This window comes from Olea europaea, unplaced genomic scaffold, assembly GCF_002742605.1.
Source record: "Olea europaea var. sylvestris unplaced genomic scaffold, O_europaea_v1 scaffold1422, whole genome shotgun sequence".
NCBI classification, from domain to species: domain Eukaryota; kingdom Viridiplantae; phylum Streptophyta; class Magnoliopsida; order Lamiales; family Oleaceae; genus Olea; species Olea europaea.
Genome location: NW_019231751.1, coordinates 139696 through 158267, shown reverse-complemented (window position 1 = coordinate 158267; position 18572 = coordinate 139696). Strand labels below are relative to the sequence as shown.

The 18572-nt window shown below is 35.3% G+C and overlaps 4 protein-coding genes across 7 annotated transcripts; 3 read left to right on the top strand and 1 right to left on the bottom strand.

Annotated features, from left to right (window-relative positions):
• The first annotated feature begins 1211 nt into the window (after positions 1 to 1211).
• Positions 1212 to 4371, top strand: LOC111375837 (protein TRI1-like). The gene is made up of 3 exons (XM_022998750.1): positions 1212 to 1268; positions 1320 to 1502; positions 3865 to 4371. Exons 1-3 carry the CDS (start codon positions 1212 to 1214, stop codon positions 3928 to 3930), a joined length of 306 nt encoding a protein of 101 aa, XP_022854518.1. The 3' UTR covers positions 3931 to 4371.
• A 1083-nt stretch (positions 4372 to 5454) lies between these two features.
• On the top strand, positions 5455 to 7123 carry LOC111375829 (3-oxo-Delta(4,5)-steroid 5-beta-reductase-like). 2 transcript variants are annotated; one of them, XM_022998740.1, is made up of 2 exons: positions 5455 to 5665; positions 5757 to 7123. In XM_022998740.1, exons 1-2 carry the CDS (start codon positions 5600 to 5602, stop codon positions 6885 to 6887), a joined length of 1197 nt encoding a protein of 398 aa, XP_022854508.1. In that variant the 5' UTR covers positions 5455 to 5599; the 3' UTR covers positions 6888 to 7123. The 2 variants fall into 2 exon arrangements, with proteins under 2 accessions (XP_022854508.1, XP_022854509.1); XM_022998741.1 differs by having other exon boundaries at positions 5459 to 5638.
• A 2683-nt stretch (positions 7124 to 9806) lies between these two features.
• Positions 9807 to 11635, top strand: LOC111375828 (leucine-rich repeat protein 2-like). 3 transcript variants are annotated; one of them, XM_022998737.1, is made up of 7 exons: positions 9807 to 9935; positions 10228 to 10360; positions 10444 to 10515; positions 10601 to 10744; positions 10816 to 10887; positions 10976 to 11047; positions 11389 to 11635. In XM_022998737.1, the coding sequence occupies exons 1-7, from the start codon at positions 9854 to 9856 to the stop codon at positions 11453 to 11455; spliced, it is 642 nt and encodes a 213-aa protein (XP_022854505.1). In that variant the 5' UTR covers positions 9807 to 9853; the 3' UTR covers positions 11456 to 11635. The 3 variants fall into 3 exon arrangements, with proteins under 3 accessions (XP_022854505.1, XP_022854506.1, XP_022854507.1); XM_022998738.1 differs by lacking the exon at positions 10816 to 10887 and having other exon boundaries at positions 9809 to 9935; XM_022998739.1 differs by having other exon boundaries at positions 9857 to 10150; positions 10444 to 10744.
• Positions 11621 to 15294, bottom strand: LOC111375827 (probable polyamine transporter At3g19553). The gene is made up of 2 exons (XM_022998736.1): positions 14005 to 15294; positions 11621 to 12335 (listed from the first exon to the last, which is right to left on the bottom strand). The coding sequence occupies exons 1-2, from the start codon at positions 14979 to 14981 to the stop codon at positions 11795 to 11797; spliced, it is 1518 nt and encodes a 505-aa protein (XP_022854504.1). The 5' UTR covers positions 14982 to 15294; the 3' UTR covers positions 11621 to 11794.
• Between the last annotated feature and the right edge of the window lie 3278 nt (positions 15295 to 18572).

Genomic DNA, 18572 nt, shown 5'->3' with positions numbered 1-18572 from the left:
GGGTGCTTTTAAAATATGAATGGTTTATAATTTTATTTTATTATTTTTTTGGTATTTTATTAATTTATCGGAGAAATATAAACTTACGATTTTTCCCTTTGAAAACCAATGGAAATGCGGTCCAAATGATTTTTTTTTAATTGACTGTTGGAGGAATGGATGAATTTCATCCATATGTCTTCCAGGTACAATCGAGATGAAAAAGTTTGGAACTACGAGTGCAAAAATCAAAATTTGAGTATAACATGCAATAAATTGAAATATTTGAGACCCAAGATGCAGTTCTTCCTGAATTAAAATAATGAAGTGCCTGATTTTTCAGTTTGGGTGGTTGCCTAATTTTCCCTCACCGGTTTAGGACCTGAGATAGATTTTACATTTAAAAAAAAAAAACGAAAAGAAAAGAAAAAGGGAATCAGGTGTTGTTAAAAATAAAAAATAAAAAAAATCACGACACAAGTACAAATTTTTTTGACTGAAAATCCTTAGAGACAACACATAAAAATCCATCATTGGAAGATGAAAAAAATAATTCAATCACATTATGCCACTTTCATGATAATTATTTTGGTAGATTTTTTCTATACTTGAAGTTTTATTCTAAATAAATTCCAAAGATTGAGGGTATTGTGGTAAATAACTCTTGAATATTCTGAGCCTCATTTTCTGTCCAAAATGTATTTCAAGATAATATTTTGATAAATAATGTATGGTTACAAAAATAAAAAAAATTAAATTTGTATTTTATTGAAGAATGTCATTGAAAATAAGATTGAGAAAATATATTTTGAAAATAACTGATAAAAGGCGGGTTTTAACTTTGGACCGAGCTACAGCAACATGGGACTTGACATGCAGTTTGACAGAACACACACATGCACAGAAGGTCGACATTTTTTAATCCATGCGGGATCCAGAGCAATTCTGGGAGGTGGTCACCCTGGCAAGCATTTTTTGGCAATTCAGCAAAATCGTTGAAGTTTGCTCGATCACTCACTCACTCACACTAAGTGAGTTCCGCATGGGATATAAAAAATCAATAAAACCTCACTCACCCACGCACCAGGTGTTGTGTGTGTTCAATACCGTATCCTGTACACTCAGCTCAACTCAAACGAAAAACCCTTTCGGCATTGGCTACACTCTTTTCATCTTCTCGCTCGCTTCCGCATTTCAAATTATTCCCACTATACTCTGAAATTTCTGAAAAAATGGCGATTTCCCTGGGTGTTTTCTCGAGCTTCTTGCCAGGTGAAACGATACCGTTGGTGAAAATTTCGTCTACTGTTAGGCTAGCTCCTAAACTGCGCATAATATGACCAGAGACTTTGGCTGCAGTATCGAAATCGGCCACGGAGACCAACAAGCGCGAGCCAAGGGGCATAATGAAGCCCCGCCGAGTATCTCCGGAAATGCAGGCGTTTCTCGGAGGCGTCTCAGAAATCTCCCGCACTCAAGCGCTTAAAGAGATTTGGGCTTACATTAAGCAACACGACCTTCAGGTAACTAAATGCGTATAAATATTTTTCAAATTGTTTGACGAGATTTTGAATGTTTTTGAATATATTTGGAAGCGTTCATTGTTTTGCAATAATTTGAGTGTAAGTTTAGAGTTTCATTAAATACCCTGTGTTTATGCATTTTTTGCTTGAAATAATAAAAAATGAAACATGAGGTCCTTCGTAGTTGTGTTGCACTTGGCTGAATCTGAATAAATTGAAGTTGTCCTGGAAAGTTCGTTAAAACATTAGAAGAACGCATTTGAAATTTGATGAATATTTATCAACTGTTGTGAATTGAGTTTTTCATAAGTTTTTTGTAACATCCAACCGATTGAAATTTGGTCATGTGATTATTTTAGCTGCATTAAACGAGCTTTACTATTGCATGTGTCGTCAAGTTTGACTGTTCTGGAATTGCTGGTGGAGTTCCGATTGATGTGAACCTTGGTTCCTCCTTAACAACTTAGGAAGAAATTACAGTTCTATATAAGTAATGTTATTTGCTCTTGCAAAGATGCATGGAAGATATGGAAGGAAACATGGCGTATATTTAGAAAAAAAATAAGAGTAGTGATTAAAAAAATGCAGTATAAGTAGGAGGAATATGTAAAGATTTTAGACCCCGTAGAATTTATGAAAATAAAATTACCTATGTAAGAATAGTCTCTACGATCTTCACTAATACGTGCTCTTTGATCTTTTATTAATCAATACTTGTACATTTTTCCATGCCTTAGTCTTCTACAAATAACTAAATTTAATATTACAATGTTACAACTTATCAAAATTTTAATGACTTTCAGATATGCATTATGTGATTGAAGCCAGATTGAATTTCATAATCTAGAACTAATATATTATTCACAAGTATTAAATAATTTATTCTTGGGGTTCTTAAAAACCACCTTACAACTAATTGATGCACTTTACTTAAGTCAGTGTCAATTCATTGCCACTACTGCTAATTTAATAAAATGGCAGCGGTGACAACTGTAACAGTAGAAGAGGTTTTGACTTGTATTTCGGGCCGTTTGGCATAACTTTTGCTTCTTGTAGAAAAGCTTTTGAAGGAAGCGACCGTAATTTCGTTTGAAAACTAATATTTAAAAGTACTTCCCATTTCGGTAGTACTTTTAGAGGAAGCCACATTAAATCAGTTTTCTCTAAAAGCTCTTTTAACTATAAAAAACACTCTAACAAAATTAGCCAAACAGGTCCAAGCGTAGCTTTTGGGTCTCAAAATCTTCTTTTGGCTTTCCAAAAGCCATCCGAAATGGGTTCATCAATTTCACAAACTTCCTTTTTTAAGGCATGCATATCAACTTTTAAAAGTTTGTTAAGAACTTGCTCAAGCTCTCTAATGTCGTTGACATGAGATTTTCCAAACCTTTGCACACACCGTTGGAGGCTGGACAATTGGACAGCTGTGGTGGCGAATCAAAGTTGTGGAACGAAAAGAAAAGCAAAAGGATTGCAGATCTGGAAAAGGTACAATCTTATCACAATTCCTAACCAAACACAATGAGATCTATTGGGTGGGAATCGAAATAATTTTAAATTTCGCTGTGCATGTATAAGTAGATTCCCAACATTAGACTGTCTGCGTTTGATGTTTATTGTTGAATATCATGCTTGACTTATCTCATCTGTGCCTGCGGGCTTATTACAAAACCTGATGAACTGGAAAAACCGAAGACTCTCATCTTGGAAATAAGGCTCTTTTAAGGATGATACCCTATTGTATTTTTGTGCCAATATGTTACTATGAGTATTTCTTTTGAGATTTGGCCCCCTTTTGATTCTGATTTTAATATCAAGTCAAGTCAACAACTAATTTTAATCACACATTTTATGGGGTCCACAACTTTTTAACCACACATTTTCTCGACTTTTATCAAAATCTACTAAAAATCTGATTTTAATCTATATCAAATTGGGGCTTATTATTAGTATTGACTGAATTAGGTTTGGATAACTTAAAACAATTCTTTTGTCGTGTTTCAATTTCTTAGTGTACCTCTCCCCAACCCCTCAAAGGTGGTTTTGGGAGGTAGGAGGGGGTTGAATATGAAAGGATGAACTATCTTCTATGGTATTCCAACTTAGCACCGAACTATATCAAAATTTCAATCTGCCGTATGATTCTTTGGCCACCATGATATAGTTACATGGCTGAAATCCAAGTTTTTGTCTTTCTTTTTGATTGGATATAATACACTTGATAAATAGTTGATTTAATGAAATATAGCTTGTATATAAACAAAATCAAAGTTATGCTCGTGATTTTGCTTCTTTGACTTCAATGTCGTCGAGAAACTGACTTCACTCTTTCTCTCTATAATAATATCCTGCTGATAAGAAGGTAATCATCTGCGATGAGAATCTGGAGAATATTTTTGGAGGAAGAGACGGTGTTGGGTTCCTCTAGATTGCTGGTTTGATCAATCCTCACTTCCTGAAGTAATTTAGTTTCGGATTATTCTCTTTGTGCCGAGGGGGTTTACCGAAGCGTTTACCCCCCCTCTCACAAACACGCGGGCCTCGCGTGTATTTAATAATGTCGAGCCGTGGTCCCCAACTAGATGATGTGAGTAGGGTGTAAACGGTTAGGTAAACCATTATGTACGTGTAGTACGGTCCTTTAGTTTCAGGCTCGACTTCTTGCAAGGATAGAGGCACTTGATTTTGTAAATGAGGCTGTTTCATGTTTGGTTGATGATATAACTATTAAAAAACATCAAAGTGCTCCTCCTCATAGACCAGTTTAAATCGCCTGTATGCGTAATTTTGCCTTTGTGATCTAAATGTAGGTTTTGAAAGTGAAATGTTAGCTGTCTTCAAAATTCTGAATCTATCTTATGCTTTTGCCGACAAAATGTATGATGATTTGTGATTTGGCTAATCTCACTTTTTATTTCAATTGCTAGGTTCATTGCTTATATAATGGTAGGTGGACATATTTCTTAACACGAGACTTCCTATTTCTCCTAAATGATTATGACATGTTACACAAGAAATTGTGTCCAGATAATATGCATTTTATGACTCGACATATAATATTCAAAAGGATTAGATCGCTTGTCGTATTCACCTCAAGTATTGAAAGATAGTTTTTATGGCTCTTCAATAGACCAAAAGACTCCTAAAACTCAGACAGAGCAGGATAATGATTCGATCGTTGGTTTCTTAGACAGAGCAAGATAATGATTCGATTGTTGGCTTCTTAGCAAATAGATATTTTAAGTGCAAATGGCTAATAACAGATTGAGTAAAAAGACCAGCTAAGCTAAAACAGAGGAAGACTAAGGCTTTGTTTGGAGGGATTTTTTTTAAAAATTATTTTCAACTATACATTCTCTGAGATTCATTAATTTTCTCGATTTTTAATCAATGCATCGTTCTTAGAAAAATTTATGTTTCCAACTATATTAAATACATTTTCTTGGAAAATAAGTTTATATCTATGGGATCGAGAAAGTAAAAGATATTTCCTTGACGATCGTCACAAAAAAAAAATAGATAAAGAAAAATTGGGTGTTGAATAATATGAGGAAAATAAAAAAGTGCATGCACATTGGTCAACATATTAATTTCCAACTTGTAGTCTAATTATTAATTGGGTCATGCTACTTGTACTTATTTGTTCACACTTTGATTTACTCGGATCCACCTCCTTCTCTCACATGAAGGTCGGATCCCACATCATGACCCCTACATGGGACCCAATCTCATGTGAGAGGAGTGGTGGGATCAGGTAATCCAAAATGTCAACAAACAAGTAAAAATAACTTAATTTTTATTAATTAAACATCGTTAACATAATTTCCGTTGTACAATAATATGAACCGGCGGAGGGAGATTAGGATGAAGCAAATTTTAACCCGTCAAGAAATCAGTTGAAATGTAAACATCATTAACATAATTTCCATCGTAAATATTTATATAAACCGACGGCTGGAGTTTAGGATGAAGCAAAATTTTACACGTCAAGAAATCAGTTGAATGTGTATATTATTCCACGAGAAATTATCACTCCACCAAAGAAAATTCATTGCAAACCTCTCTATTATTCTAGTCCTCCGTTTTTGTAGCTGAAAATGAGCTGGTGGTGGGCAGGAGCCATTGGCGCTGCAAAGGCAAGAAATAACATATTCATTGAAGATGTATATGGATTATTTAATTTGTATATGTGAATATGGAATAGCTTCTTGAGTTTAATGTTTATATATTTGATCCAATAATTAATTGAAACAGAAGAAATTTGAAGAAGATGATCCGCCGCCGAAGCATCAAAGCGTGGCGCTCATAATTGGAGTGACCGGCATCGTGGGCAACAGTCTAGCCGAGATCCTCCCCCTCGCCGACACTCCCGGTGGCCCATGGAGGGTATACGGCGTGGCGCGCCGCCCTCGGCCGTCGTGGAACGACGACAATCCTGTTCATTATGTCCGATGCGACATATCGGATCCTGAGGATGTCCAATCGAAGCTCTCTGTTCTCACTGAAGTCACCCACCTGTTCTATGTCACCTGGACTAATAGATCCACCGAGATTGAAAATTGCGATGCAAATGGGAAAATGTTTAAGAATGTGCTTGATGTATTGATTCCTAATTGCCCTAATTTACAGCATATCTGTTTACAGACTGGAAGGAAGCATTACATTGGTCCATTTGAATCCTATGGCAAAATTAAAACAAATGATACTCCTTACCATGAGGATTTACCCCGGTTGAATTACCCAAATTTTTACTATACTCTTGAGGATATTTTGTTTGAGGAGGTTCAAAAGAAGGAAGGATTGACATGGTCAGTTCATCGACCCGGGAATATATTCGGGTTTTCACCTAATAGCATGATGAATTTAGTCGGAACCCTTTGTGTTTATGCAGCAATTTGTAAGCATGAAGGTGTGCCATTGAGGTTTCCAGGTTCTAAGATTGCTTGGAACGGCTATTCCGATTGCTCTGATGCTGATTTGATCGCGGAGCATCAAATCTGGGCTGCTGTGGATCCTTATGCCAAGAATGAGGCGTTCAATGTGAGCAATGGGGACGTGTTCAAATGGAAGCATTTCTGGAAAGAGTTGGCTGAGCAATTCGGTGTAGAATGTGGAGAGTACGAGGAAGGACAAAAACTGTCATTGCAAAGATTAATGAAGGATAAAGGGCCAGTTTGGGATGAAATAGTGAAGAAGAATGGATTGACACCTACTAAATTGAATGAAGTTGGGATTTGGTGGTTTGGTGATATTACTCTTGGCAATGAATGTCCGTTGGATACTATGAACAAGAGCAAGGAGCATGGTTTTCTGGGATTTAGGAATTCGAAAAATTCATTCATTTCTTGGATCGATAAGGTAAAAGCTAACAAGATTGTTCCTTAAATTTGATGGCTGGTGATGTTGTCCTATCTTGAATCAAATAGTTACATTAGCGACGAGGTTTAGGGCTTCAAGATAGAAACGAATAAAAGAGGCTCAACACGTAGGTGTTGCTGAAAATTGAGGAAGATTTTGCATTGAGAATAAATATGTAATGGGGTCTTTATTATAGTAATGATTATGAATTTTGCTGTTAGATTGATTAGAGAAATGGTGTTACAACATATTTGTTTTGTCAACTCTCCTGGGTCGGATCAATTGGTTGAAACTCGAATGACTAGATGTTGATGCCCTGGCCATCTGCATCAAAATATGCTTCAATTTTGTTGTGTTATTTTTTTTTTTTTTTTATGGTTTTTTCTTCATTTTATATCATCCATAAAATCATCAAAGATGGTATTTTATTCAATCAACGAAAGCTAAAACTGGCAGCCAAAAGAAGAACATAGAACATGCGAAATTTCAACTTCAAAAATCTGCCAACGGTGAGAATAAAAGAGATCTGAGAATCCATATATCTAGCCATCAACAAACACCATCAACCCTACTTTCCATTTCTTGAGGTAATCTCTGTTTATAAAATATTGACAATACAGATCCCAAATTCATATAAAGGAAGAGAATCGACTCATTTCAAAAGAATTATAGATCTCATGCACAACATTCTTTTGATGTTTGGGGCAGGACTTCTTCCCACGAGGCCGTCAAGTTTCTAGATACCAATATATAACCACTATAGTACACGTACTCTAATAATTTCAAGTAATTTTTTTGATAAATAATTTCAAAAGCAAAATAAAACAAGAGCCTCATTTTTAACAAAAAAATAAATAAGTTTTGTAATAGTTATTTTTTGCAAATTGTGTGATTAAAAAGGAAGAAATGTTTTAAATTTATGTGTAAATTATTTTATTGAAAGAATATGTGATTGAAAATAAATTTGGGAAAATTGTATTTTAAGATAATGGAGCTCAAGCAAGGGCGTCAGTTTTATTAGCACCGTAAATCTACAAAAATTGGATGGTTTTGGTTTAAGGCAGATGGTGGGTCGGTGAACATTTTCTTTATTTTTATTTTTGTTCTATTTTAACACGAGCGTAGCTCTTCACTTTTATCTATTTAGTCAATATTCAACGTGTAGTGCACGTTATTATGATATGATTTAAAATTGTTGTAAAAGTAATATTTGAACATACGTAAATATTAAATCATTTATTTAATTTTCAATTAAGTAAAACTCGATGTTAATTAGTACACATGGACGTGAATAATGAAATGCATTTTTGAGCCCCTGTTTGGTACCCATTTTTTTGAAAATACATTTTTTTCTCTTCTTTTAATCACACATTCTTTATTAAAATAATATTACACGTAAATAAAAAACATTTCCTTATTTTTCAACCACACACTTCCCATCAAGTTACTATTCTAAAATACATTTTTACATAAAAATGGCTCTCAAACACCCCATGAATGTGAAATTGTAATTAACTTATAATTAGAAACATTGAAATGCATAATTGAAGATGAATATTAACTAAACGAATATGAATATTAATTAATAATATAGAATTCATATATTAATGAAATTACACAAACGAAATGAATATGTCAAATATATATGTACATTGATGGTAACATAATAGTTAAATAAGTTAAATACATATTGAAAAAAACGAAAAGTAATTGCAACAACGGTAAATCCATCTCTTCCTTCTCTCTCTCTCATCACCACCCATCCCTCCCTTCACATTGTACCATCTCTTTCGGCTTCAGAACCGCCACGCGCAGCTGCATAGCAAGGTATCGCTACTGTTGCGAGTAGTGGCGCCTTACTTTGCCACAGTCGTTACTGCGATGGTGCTTGCAAGAATTCAGGTGAACCAGGTGGTGGTACTTGCAACAGCGGTAAATCCATGGGCGGTGGCGTGGTTGTGCGCGGGTTCTGCTGCAGCGGCACGGTCTTACTTGATTTTTATGTGTGATATTTCATTTTTGATCTATAGATCTTTTAGGGAGGTTTTGTTGGTTGTATTTGCCGTTCTTGGCGGTGGCCGTAGTGGTGTTGATGTTGAGGACGTTCGTGAGGTGATGGTTGTGCATTGAAGGTGATGGTTGTGCATTGAAGGTGATGGTGGTTGATTGCTGAGGTGTATGAAGATTTGTTTGTGGTGACCCCATGTAATTAAGTATGTGTTTTTTGTGATTGTGTTATGACTAATTTTTTGCTGATTGTGACTAGTTGTGACTTGGTCACAGTTAAGATTGACTTGATTAAAGATAGTTACGCTAAATACAAATTTTGTCATTGTTAGTCGCATAAAAGACAAATTTAATCACTGATAACATAGATAAGTGAATTGGTTAAATACATACAATCATAGAGAAAATAAATTTGATCACAAATAGGAACATAAAACACAGGTATAGTCACGAACAATAAATCTGGTTACAAATAAATTTTTGGAGATTTTTCTATCTTTAGAGTCGGAGCAATCGTCAGAGCGATCGTTCGATAGTCAGAGCAATCGTTGAAGTGATTATCAGAGAGGTTGTCGAAGTAGTCACCGGAGCTGATGGCCGCCTCCGATGGGCCTCCTAATAGTTAGAATATTTTTGGTCTCAATTAGAATATCCATTAATGGGCCTTGTAATAATTAACCCAAGTTTTGTCATTCATTGAAGCCCAATTAGCATCCATGGAATTTATTTATTTATTTTTTGTGTTTATTTATGAATTTTGCTAATTGTACAATCGGAGTTGATAATCTCGATTGACAACCTCTTCACAGGAGGGAGATCCACGATTTTTTATTCATCGTGGACCCCCTTCCATGTGTGGTTGTCAATCCCAATTTTAAGATTGTACATGTAGTAAAACCATTATTTATTTCTCTAGATCCCGGATTTGACTGGAGTCAACGATAGCTAGGGTCAGTCAAGGTCTTTCGTGGAGATTGTAGAAGAAAATGGTTGACAAGATTCAAGAGGAAGAAAATGTGGTATGGTGCCCTCAGTCTGCTGCGGTTGGACCAATGATCATAGCAGAAGGTACAAGAGAATCATGCACTGAACATTTCATACGCAACAAATTCCAGAGCAAGAAGTTTACCAATTTGACCTCTCTCTCTCTCTCTCTCTCTCTCTGTGTATAATTTACACCTTATGACACTACCATCTGTCTTTTTCCTCCCTCCAAAATGGCTTTTCCTTCTTCCTCCCTCTCCTCCTCTCCTTTTCTTCTTCAATATCCACCAATTCTGAAGGTAATTCTTATTTTTTAAAGGGTTCTTTTCTTGTTCAATTTGTAAACAGATTTCTTGTTTTTGAATTTGAATTTCAGGGAATGCTTTACATAGTTTGAGAACAAGAATTTCTGATCCCGACAATGTTCTTCAGAGTTGGGATCCTACTCTTGTCAATCCTTGTACTTGGTTCCTTGTAACTTGTGATTCCAACAACCATGTTGTTCGTTTGTAAGATCATTATTAATCCTATGTTGTTTTTGCTTTAATTTTGCCTTTTCCTGTTGGTATTGTTCATTTAAATTCGAATACAGGGACTTGGGCAATTCTAACATTTCTGGAAGTTTGGGTTCAGAGCTTGGTGAACTCAATCACCTGCAATATCTGTATTCTTCTCAGCTCAATTTTATCATTAAATTGTGATATATGTTTCCATGTTTTTGACAAGGTAGAAATTTTACATGGATTCAGGGAGCTTTACAGTAACAATCTAAGAGGAAAAATCCCCAAGGAGTTGGGGAAGTTGAAAAATCTTATTAGCATGGATCTATACGGCAACAAATTTGAAGGAAATATTCCTAAATCTTTTGCCAAATTGAAGTCTCTTAGATTTTTGTGAGTATAATAAACCAAAATCTGCACTCTTTGATTCTTGAATTTTGTATTCATTCTCTTTTTATGTGCAGACAATTAAATGATAACAAGCTAACAGGCTCAATTCCAAGGGAACTAACCACTCTTTCAGACCTCAAAGTTTTGTTAAGTTTGAAAAGTGCAGTAGTTCCATACCTCAAAGTTTTAGGTTTGATTTCTTTAGCTTATGTTTGGAGATTTTAATGTCTGCAGTGATGTTTCTAACAATGATCTCTGTGGAACAATACCGGTCGATGGCCCTTTCAAAAGTTTTACCATGGAAAGGTACTTTACAAGAAGTTCTATTGTCCTTCATAGTTAGAGAATTTGAACATATGGCCTGCATAGTTATGTTCGACTAGGCGAGTCTCCTCTGCATCACAGATGGACATTGTTGTCCTTCAAATATAGAGGCAAAACTGGTATTCAATCTCTGATAGCACTAGACACTACAATAAACAAATTCTTAGCCCTTCTTTTTCCTGTTCTTTTTCTTTAACACCGTACTATACAATCCATAGCTATTTACTATTATCGTGGCATGGCTAGTTCAAACTAATGCCAAGTTCTGTTCAAATGTTGACAATGATCATTTGATGGACCTTTCTTTCTGGCATTCATTTCAGTTTCGAGCACAACAAACTTAACGGACCTGAGCTGAAAGGACTGGTGCCCTACGACTTCGGATGCTAAGTTGGTCAATAATTGCCTCTCTCTTGCTCTTCACTGGCTTGACAGGTGAAACGGCATAGTAGAATCATAAATATCGACTTCTATGTGCATCTTGATATTATATATTGTAACAGCATGAAACTGGATAGCAGCTTGAATTGCTAGACATGGATGATAATAAAGCAAAGTTCAAACGCGTGACTTCATTGTACCCTACAACAACTTCTGATTTTGAAGTCTTCATAATATAAAAAAATTAATGATGTTAACAAGATTTAAACTGGTACAACTATCATACATAATATCTCAGAAAGTATATTTGACTTGAAGAGTACTGAATAAAGACATCTGTGGAACGTTCTACTCCAGTTTTGAAACTCCCTCTGATGAGATATCAGATACTTGCTCTGTCCTAGAAGATTGTGAATCGAAAAGAAGGCCACGAGCAGCTTCATCGATTTCTTGATGCTCTTCTAACACAATTGGACGGCCTTCGAGATCGCTATCAGAAGGCATCGAGGGTTGTATTTCTGTACTAAACTTGGTCCAATTTCGCTCCTTTGCATGAACTATTGCAGGGTATAGGAAAAATCCCAAAACAATAACGCCACCACTTACTAAATAAGTCTTTAGGGATGCCAAACACATGACTAGAACAAGCAATAATACAGGAGGTAAACAAAGCATCATTGCACCAAATGTTTGCACGGGAACTTTGTAAGGTCTATGCAGGTCTGGCTTCTTTATTCTCAATTTGATGAAGGCTGCAAACTCAAAGAGCATTCCTACAGAATATAGGAAGTTGAGGAATTCTAAGATTTCTTGGAAACTCATCCATGACAAGAAAATTACACCAGTTGCTGAACATAAAATGCTGAATGTGGGCGTCCCATATTTTGATCTGCAAGATTCGAAGGAATATTGTCATGCTAAAGCAGTAAAAGATAAAAATTTCCCAGCTCTGGTACTGATTGATGATTAAAAAGATTCAGAACTTGAGTCCTGGTTACTGCGTTCCTAGGAGCAGTATCTAGGTTAATTATGATCTTATCCCCAGTAGACTGGGGATTTGTTGGCAAATGCAACATGAGTTTACTGTCTTGAACCTATTATCACAGGATACTTCTGAATTACGATTGAGATTCCCGCAACTATTTTCAAAAAATTCTGATATAAATTTGCATTACCTCTAGCGGATGTTTGGTGACAAACAAGGCGCTTACAAGCCATTGTTACTCAAGTAGAATATCAGTTCAATACGTTAAAAGTGGAATGTTGTACCTAGTACTTTTTGCCCAGGAATGATCGTGACATACCTTGGAAGTATTGGATTAAATGAGAAATCGTTTTTCAATACAAAACCAATGCCTGCAGCAGATGTTGAACGAATGGTGTTCTTGTAATTCAGTTGCCTAAGGTGAGTCGACCTCTTTACTCTAAACAAATCTTAATTTCTTTTACATTCACATGATAAATGACTGCATTATTAACATATTGAGACAAGGAAAACTCTTGGGCAATTTCACTTATTGCAAGAATAAATTCACCAATTCAAACAATAAACTAAAGTGATTAAATATGCAAGTAAATAATTAAAGCAAAAATAAGCAAACACAACACCAAATTTTTACGTGGAAAAAATCCTTCAGTGTGGAAGGAAAAAAACCACGGCCACTATAATAAAAATATAGATTATAATATTCAAATTTATGCTCCAAAACTTGAATTCTCAACAAATCGAAAATACCACAATAACAAATTTCTAAGACAACAATTTATCTCATCACAAATCACCAATCTGATTAACCTTGTGAGAATTCACTTTGAATACTACACTTCTAGGGTACCCAAAATACACCTTAGAGAAAATTTCAATTTGTATTATATAGAGAAGCAAAAAAATACCTATGTGAATCCATATCCAAATTTAAAGAAAAAATTCATTCTCTCCCTCTTTTATTTTCTCTCCAACAGCCCTTTTTGACCTCTATATGGAAAGCCTTAGTTTTTTACTTTTCTAAGACGACTTTTGTGTTTTTCTCTCTCACAGCAGCCTCCCGTTCCCCTTCTTCTCTAATGCACAGCACGGTTTGATGGATATACATACATTACCAACTGCCCCCAGGACACATTTTCAAGTGGTAAAAGGGGAGAGTGGAGAAATCCAACTTTGCTTGAGGCTGTCACGTCAAGGGTCCGAATCCTGAAATATGAATTTGGCTCTTAGGTAAGTGCAAGTGTACAAGCAGCCTTCCACCCTATACCCTTAAAGGCATAACTTGCGATTTACCTCCCTCGCGACATTCTATGACAGGGGCGGTGGGGGACCCTTAAGGTTGGAGTTCAACCTTTTTTTACATACATTACAAACAATTCTACGGCCTCTTATTTTCATCATGGGCTGGAGCCCATATAACAAAAACTTCATCAGCTGACCGCACCACACTTTCTATTCCGTACTTAATCTGATTTAGATCATTTCCAAGTTTCTCTTAATCAAATGCCACATAAACATGCAACTTGATGAACCTATAATATCCATACTGATGCAAAGAAAAATAAAAACTAACCTTGAAGCAAATATAGAAGGGAGCATCCCAATCTCGCTCATCCCTAGCAGTTGGAAGGCATCACTGCTCATTTCAGCTTCAAACAACCCCATGTTCGACAAGGCAGCAGCTGCTTGTATCCACCACTTGAGCCAAGATCCACCAATCAACATTCCAACTTGAGCAAAATAACCATCACTCCACGCGCTAAAATCCGTATCCAAAGCTCCTGTGCCCGCAAGAAGAGGAATCAAATATGAGCACACCACCAAAACTACGGCCCCCAATAGCGCCTTAGGGAATGTCCTACTCGGGTTCTCAATCTCCCCTGCCAATGTACTTGCATTGTCCCAATAATTCAGATTCCAAAACAGGCTATTAAAGTATCCCCTCCATTCTATCTTTCTATAATCCACAACAAACCATCTTCTAGGCCTAATTCGAGGAATTGCAAGGATGCCTAATACAATAAACGGGAAAAGCGAAAAACCAGCAAGAAAAACAGCTGAAAATCCAACAATATGCAGGCCTCTATAATTCAAATATGTCAAGGAAACTGTAATTCCTAATAGAGCTGGAATTCGAGCAATCATTTTATTGAATATAGGAAAAGAATGCTTCAAATAATCAAGAAATAATACCGGGTAAAGGGCATTATCCATAACTCCACTAAACCATTTCCAAAACCCTTCTTGAAATCCCCAAAAAGGGCCAAAAGCTGAAGATATCCAAAGGACATAGCCACCATTTTCTGGGAAACTTGTGGCCAATTCAGCAGTAATTAGAGCTTCTGGGATGCTCCAAAAAAAGGGGAATATTAAGAAACCAAGCAAAGATAGCAGAGGCCCGCCTCCTGCTTTGACTGAATCTTCTACACCAAACGGACCGCCAGAGACCTCGTAGAAAATCAATGCAATCAGAGGTAAAATTGAAAGTTTTGGATTTGGCTTTCTGTTTGAAGAGTTCTTGGCATCATTCACCATTTCCTCCTCGTCCATGTGCAGAAAGGACGAGAGAAGTAGAGATGAATTGAATTTTGACTGGGTAAGTGCAGATATTTTGAGAAGTCGCTCCGAAGAATTGTGTGATCCAAGAGTGGACGAGAAAGAGAGACAGAGAGAGAGAGAGAGAGAGAGGAATTGATTCGCCCCCCCAAAAAAGAAAAAATTTAGTTTTGGACCGGGTAAATGCAGATCCTTTGACAAGTTGCTCTGAAGAATTGTATGATCCAAGAAATTTGAAGTTCGAATCCATGTATGATACGATGGTGGTGTGTGTTGACGTGAGATCCTGTCTGAAACGTGCACGTTTTGTTTGAAAGATATTGTTCATTCAGTTCAAAAAAATGATTAAAATTTAAGTTAAAAAATCAACAACTTATTATAATTAAATTTTTGCGCGAGATTCACGACTTCTCAGTCACTTTTCATTAACTTTCATTTTCTCTTTAAAGCATGTTTGGTAGAGATTTTAATTCAATTAATATTAATTTTTTTATCATTATTCCACTATTTCAGCCGTTATTTTTAAATTATTCTCTCACAAATAGGATTCACTTTATCTCTAACGATCAAAAAATCAATTAACAAAATCCCTACCAAACAAGCACTTTACCTCTAATATTTTAATATCTTTTTGGCATCCAAGAATTTAATATTTATGAGTCCATTAAAATGGTACCGACCCATAATCAAATCAACAAAATATTTCTTAGTCTCTGTTTGATGGAAATTAAAATCAGATTTCTAGTTAATTTTGATAAAAGTTAATCAAATATGTAGTTAGAAGTTTATGGGACCATGAAATATGTTAAAAATTAATAATTGACTTGAATTTGGATTGAAATTTGAATTTTAATTACTACCAAAGAGGGGCTTAATATTTTCTTAAAGGACATTGTTCGTAGGTCTAACTTAATCATGAATTATTCTTCTTGGTTGGCAGGACGAGCCCAAACCTTTTGGTTTGTGGGGTCAAAAATTATTGCGTAATTTTTTAAAATAACATAGTATTAATGAAAATAAGTTAATGTGCATTTTGCTACATTAAAATTGCCTTATAATTATATCGTTGTCAATATCGTTACATGGATTTTGCTCCTTTTATAGTTTTGTTTATCATTTCGTTTATAGATATTAAGCTAATGGTGAGTAAATCAAATTAGATGTAGAAAGTAAATGTATAGAAATGAATTTCACATTTAATCCAGGAAGTAAATGAAATTTAAATTTAACGCGAAAGTAATTTGAAAGCAATTCAATTTATATTTAATCCATAACGATTTAAAATTTTTGACTTCATTTTTCATATAAAATTTCTTAATAAAATGATGTAAACTATATTGAAAATTTTATCTTGCAAAAATAATAAAAGTTAATGAAATAATTGCATTTTTTTAAAGAGAAGACGAGTCAAACGATATTTTAGTACATATGTTTGACACATTTAACTATTTTCAATATCTGTTTGAACCATTCGATATGATTACGATGTAATTTTCGAAATGAGCTTCTAGATGATGCAGGGAATTTGTGAATTTGATACGATCATTGACAAATTTTAAAACTTAACATATTAATGAAATTTTCGAAATAGTAATTTGGAAAGATTTACTTTGATGCACGACTTTTGTTACAATCGATCATTTTGCATGCCATTTAGGAGCAAAAAATTGGGCCTTGAGTACATCGAAATAATATTAAAAATGCAATATTTCGATTTTATTTGATATGTGTTGAAACAACTATTTTCTTAGGAAAAAAAACAGGTCCATATGACCCCCCAAGTGGGTCTGCCCCTACTAGCCGGGCGGGGGGGGGGCACATGTCCCCCTTCTTGGAAAATCCAGGGCCCAATGAGGCCATGACTATGTAGCAGGGCCCCTCCATCATCTGCAGACGCTATTCAAATTTCTGTTTTCTGTAATCTCACCCTCAAATTTGGTAGATTGGTATCTGAATTATTTGGGTTCAGCAAATATGCCAAGGAAGTTTCTATTTTCTGCAAATCAGGTCCTGAGTTTTCTGTTTGCTGCGAATCAGTCCCTATATTTTTTGGAGAAGTTCTACATATACATAATTTTTTATATAATGGTATCCATAATTACACGTGACACTGGATCCAACCTTTAATTCAAATCTCACATTTGTACATCAACAACAGAATGATTGTCATATCACATTATGGACACCATTATGTGCAACAATTATGTACAAGTAGAATTTTTCTATTTTTTGAATGTTGCAAATCAGCCTCTACGGTTTCTGGTTGCTGCAAATCGGTCCCTGGAGTTTATGTTTGAGTTGATTTAGTCCCTTGCACTCCTGGGCCGTCTGCGTTATGATGGGCCAATTTGTGGCCCAATAGTACAGCTCCAATCCAGTTGGACCGGGCTGGCTAACAAGGTTGAAACAATGAAAACTCTCTAGGCCCAGCCCACTAAATCATAGCCTAATGGAGCACACCCTTCATCCTGTATACGATTGAACTGTGATATTACTTATTAGCCCATTTAATCATTGCCAAGCATGAGACAGGCCCAATTCACTAAATTATTTCAACCACCATTAATAAGAGTCTGTTTGGGAGTGATTTTGAGAATTGATTTTTGGAACGTTAGGAGAAAAGTGGAATCCACCTGTGAGAGAAAAAGTCAAATATGACGGCTGTAATAGTAAAATAACGATCAAAAAATCAATTTTTTGAGTGAAAAATAGCTCCCAAACATGGCCTGAATATCTCTTGATTAAATCTAAATAGACAAATAGTTTAATTAAACACTGTTGTGCTTGCTGATCTTTGGTCTCCCTCGTGACTCGTTACAATCCATTGACGGCGTCAACTAAAATTCACGGATTAGTTCAAGTCAATGAAGTTGATTTTCATACTAAACCTTTAATTAAGTTATATATGCTAATAAATAGAGGGGATACTGATGGATTGATTTGATAAGGATAAATTAAAGAAATAACGATTTTTTGTAGATCTCAAGAGACTCGTGTTCTTAAAAGTGATAGAATTATGATTAACATATATCTAAATGTTTAGATCTTTCGGCAAAACTAGTAATGAATTGAACAAAATAATAATAATAATAATAATACCTAGGCGACACAAATTTATTGGAAAAAGAAGTTGTTGATAACAAAAAAAGGCCACCCCGTTTTGGTTGGCTGGAGAGTACATCTGAGACAAGGTTCTCATGAAATCTAGGCCTTATATATACATCTTAGGTTATCATGACTCCCTTTTGATTGGTTGTGATGACGATTCTCAAGTTTTGAAGAAAAACGTTTTCTATCATATCATGATGATATTTCTTTATTACGTCTTTCATAGTTTGACTTGTATTAATAAGGTATTTGACCAAGTTAAGATTGACCGTCAATTGATTAAATGTGAATTTTCATATCAACATCAACACAAACTTTTCAATAGCAAAAGATTTTGTTTATTTGAGTACATAATAGGGGGGAAAAAGTGACAAAAATGACATGATTAGATAATTTGGATATGATGGTAGAAAACAAAGACGTATTATATAGGCGTTAAAAGCAAGTGTCATTCCTTGCAAATGTTACAAGGCAAAT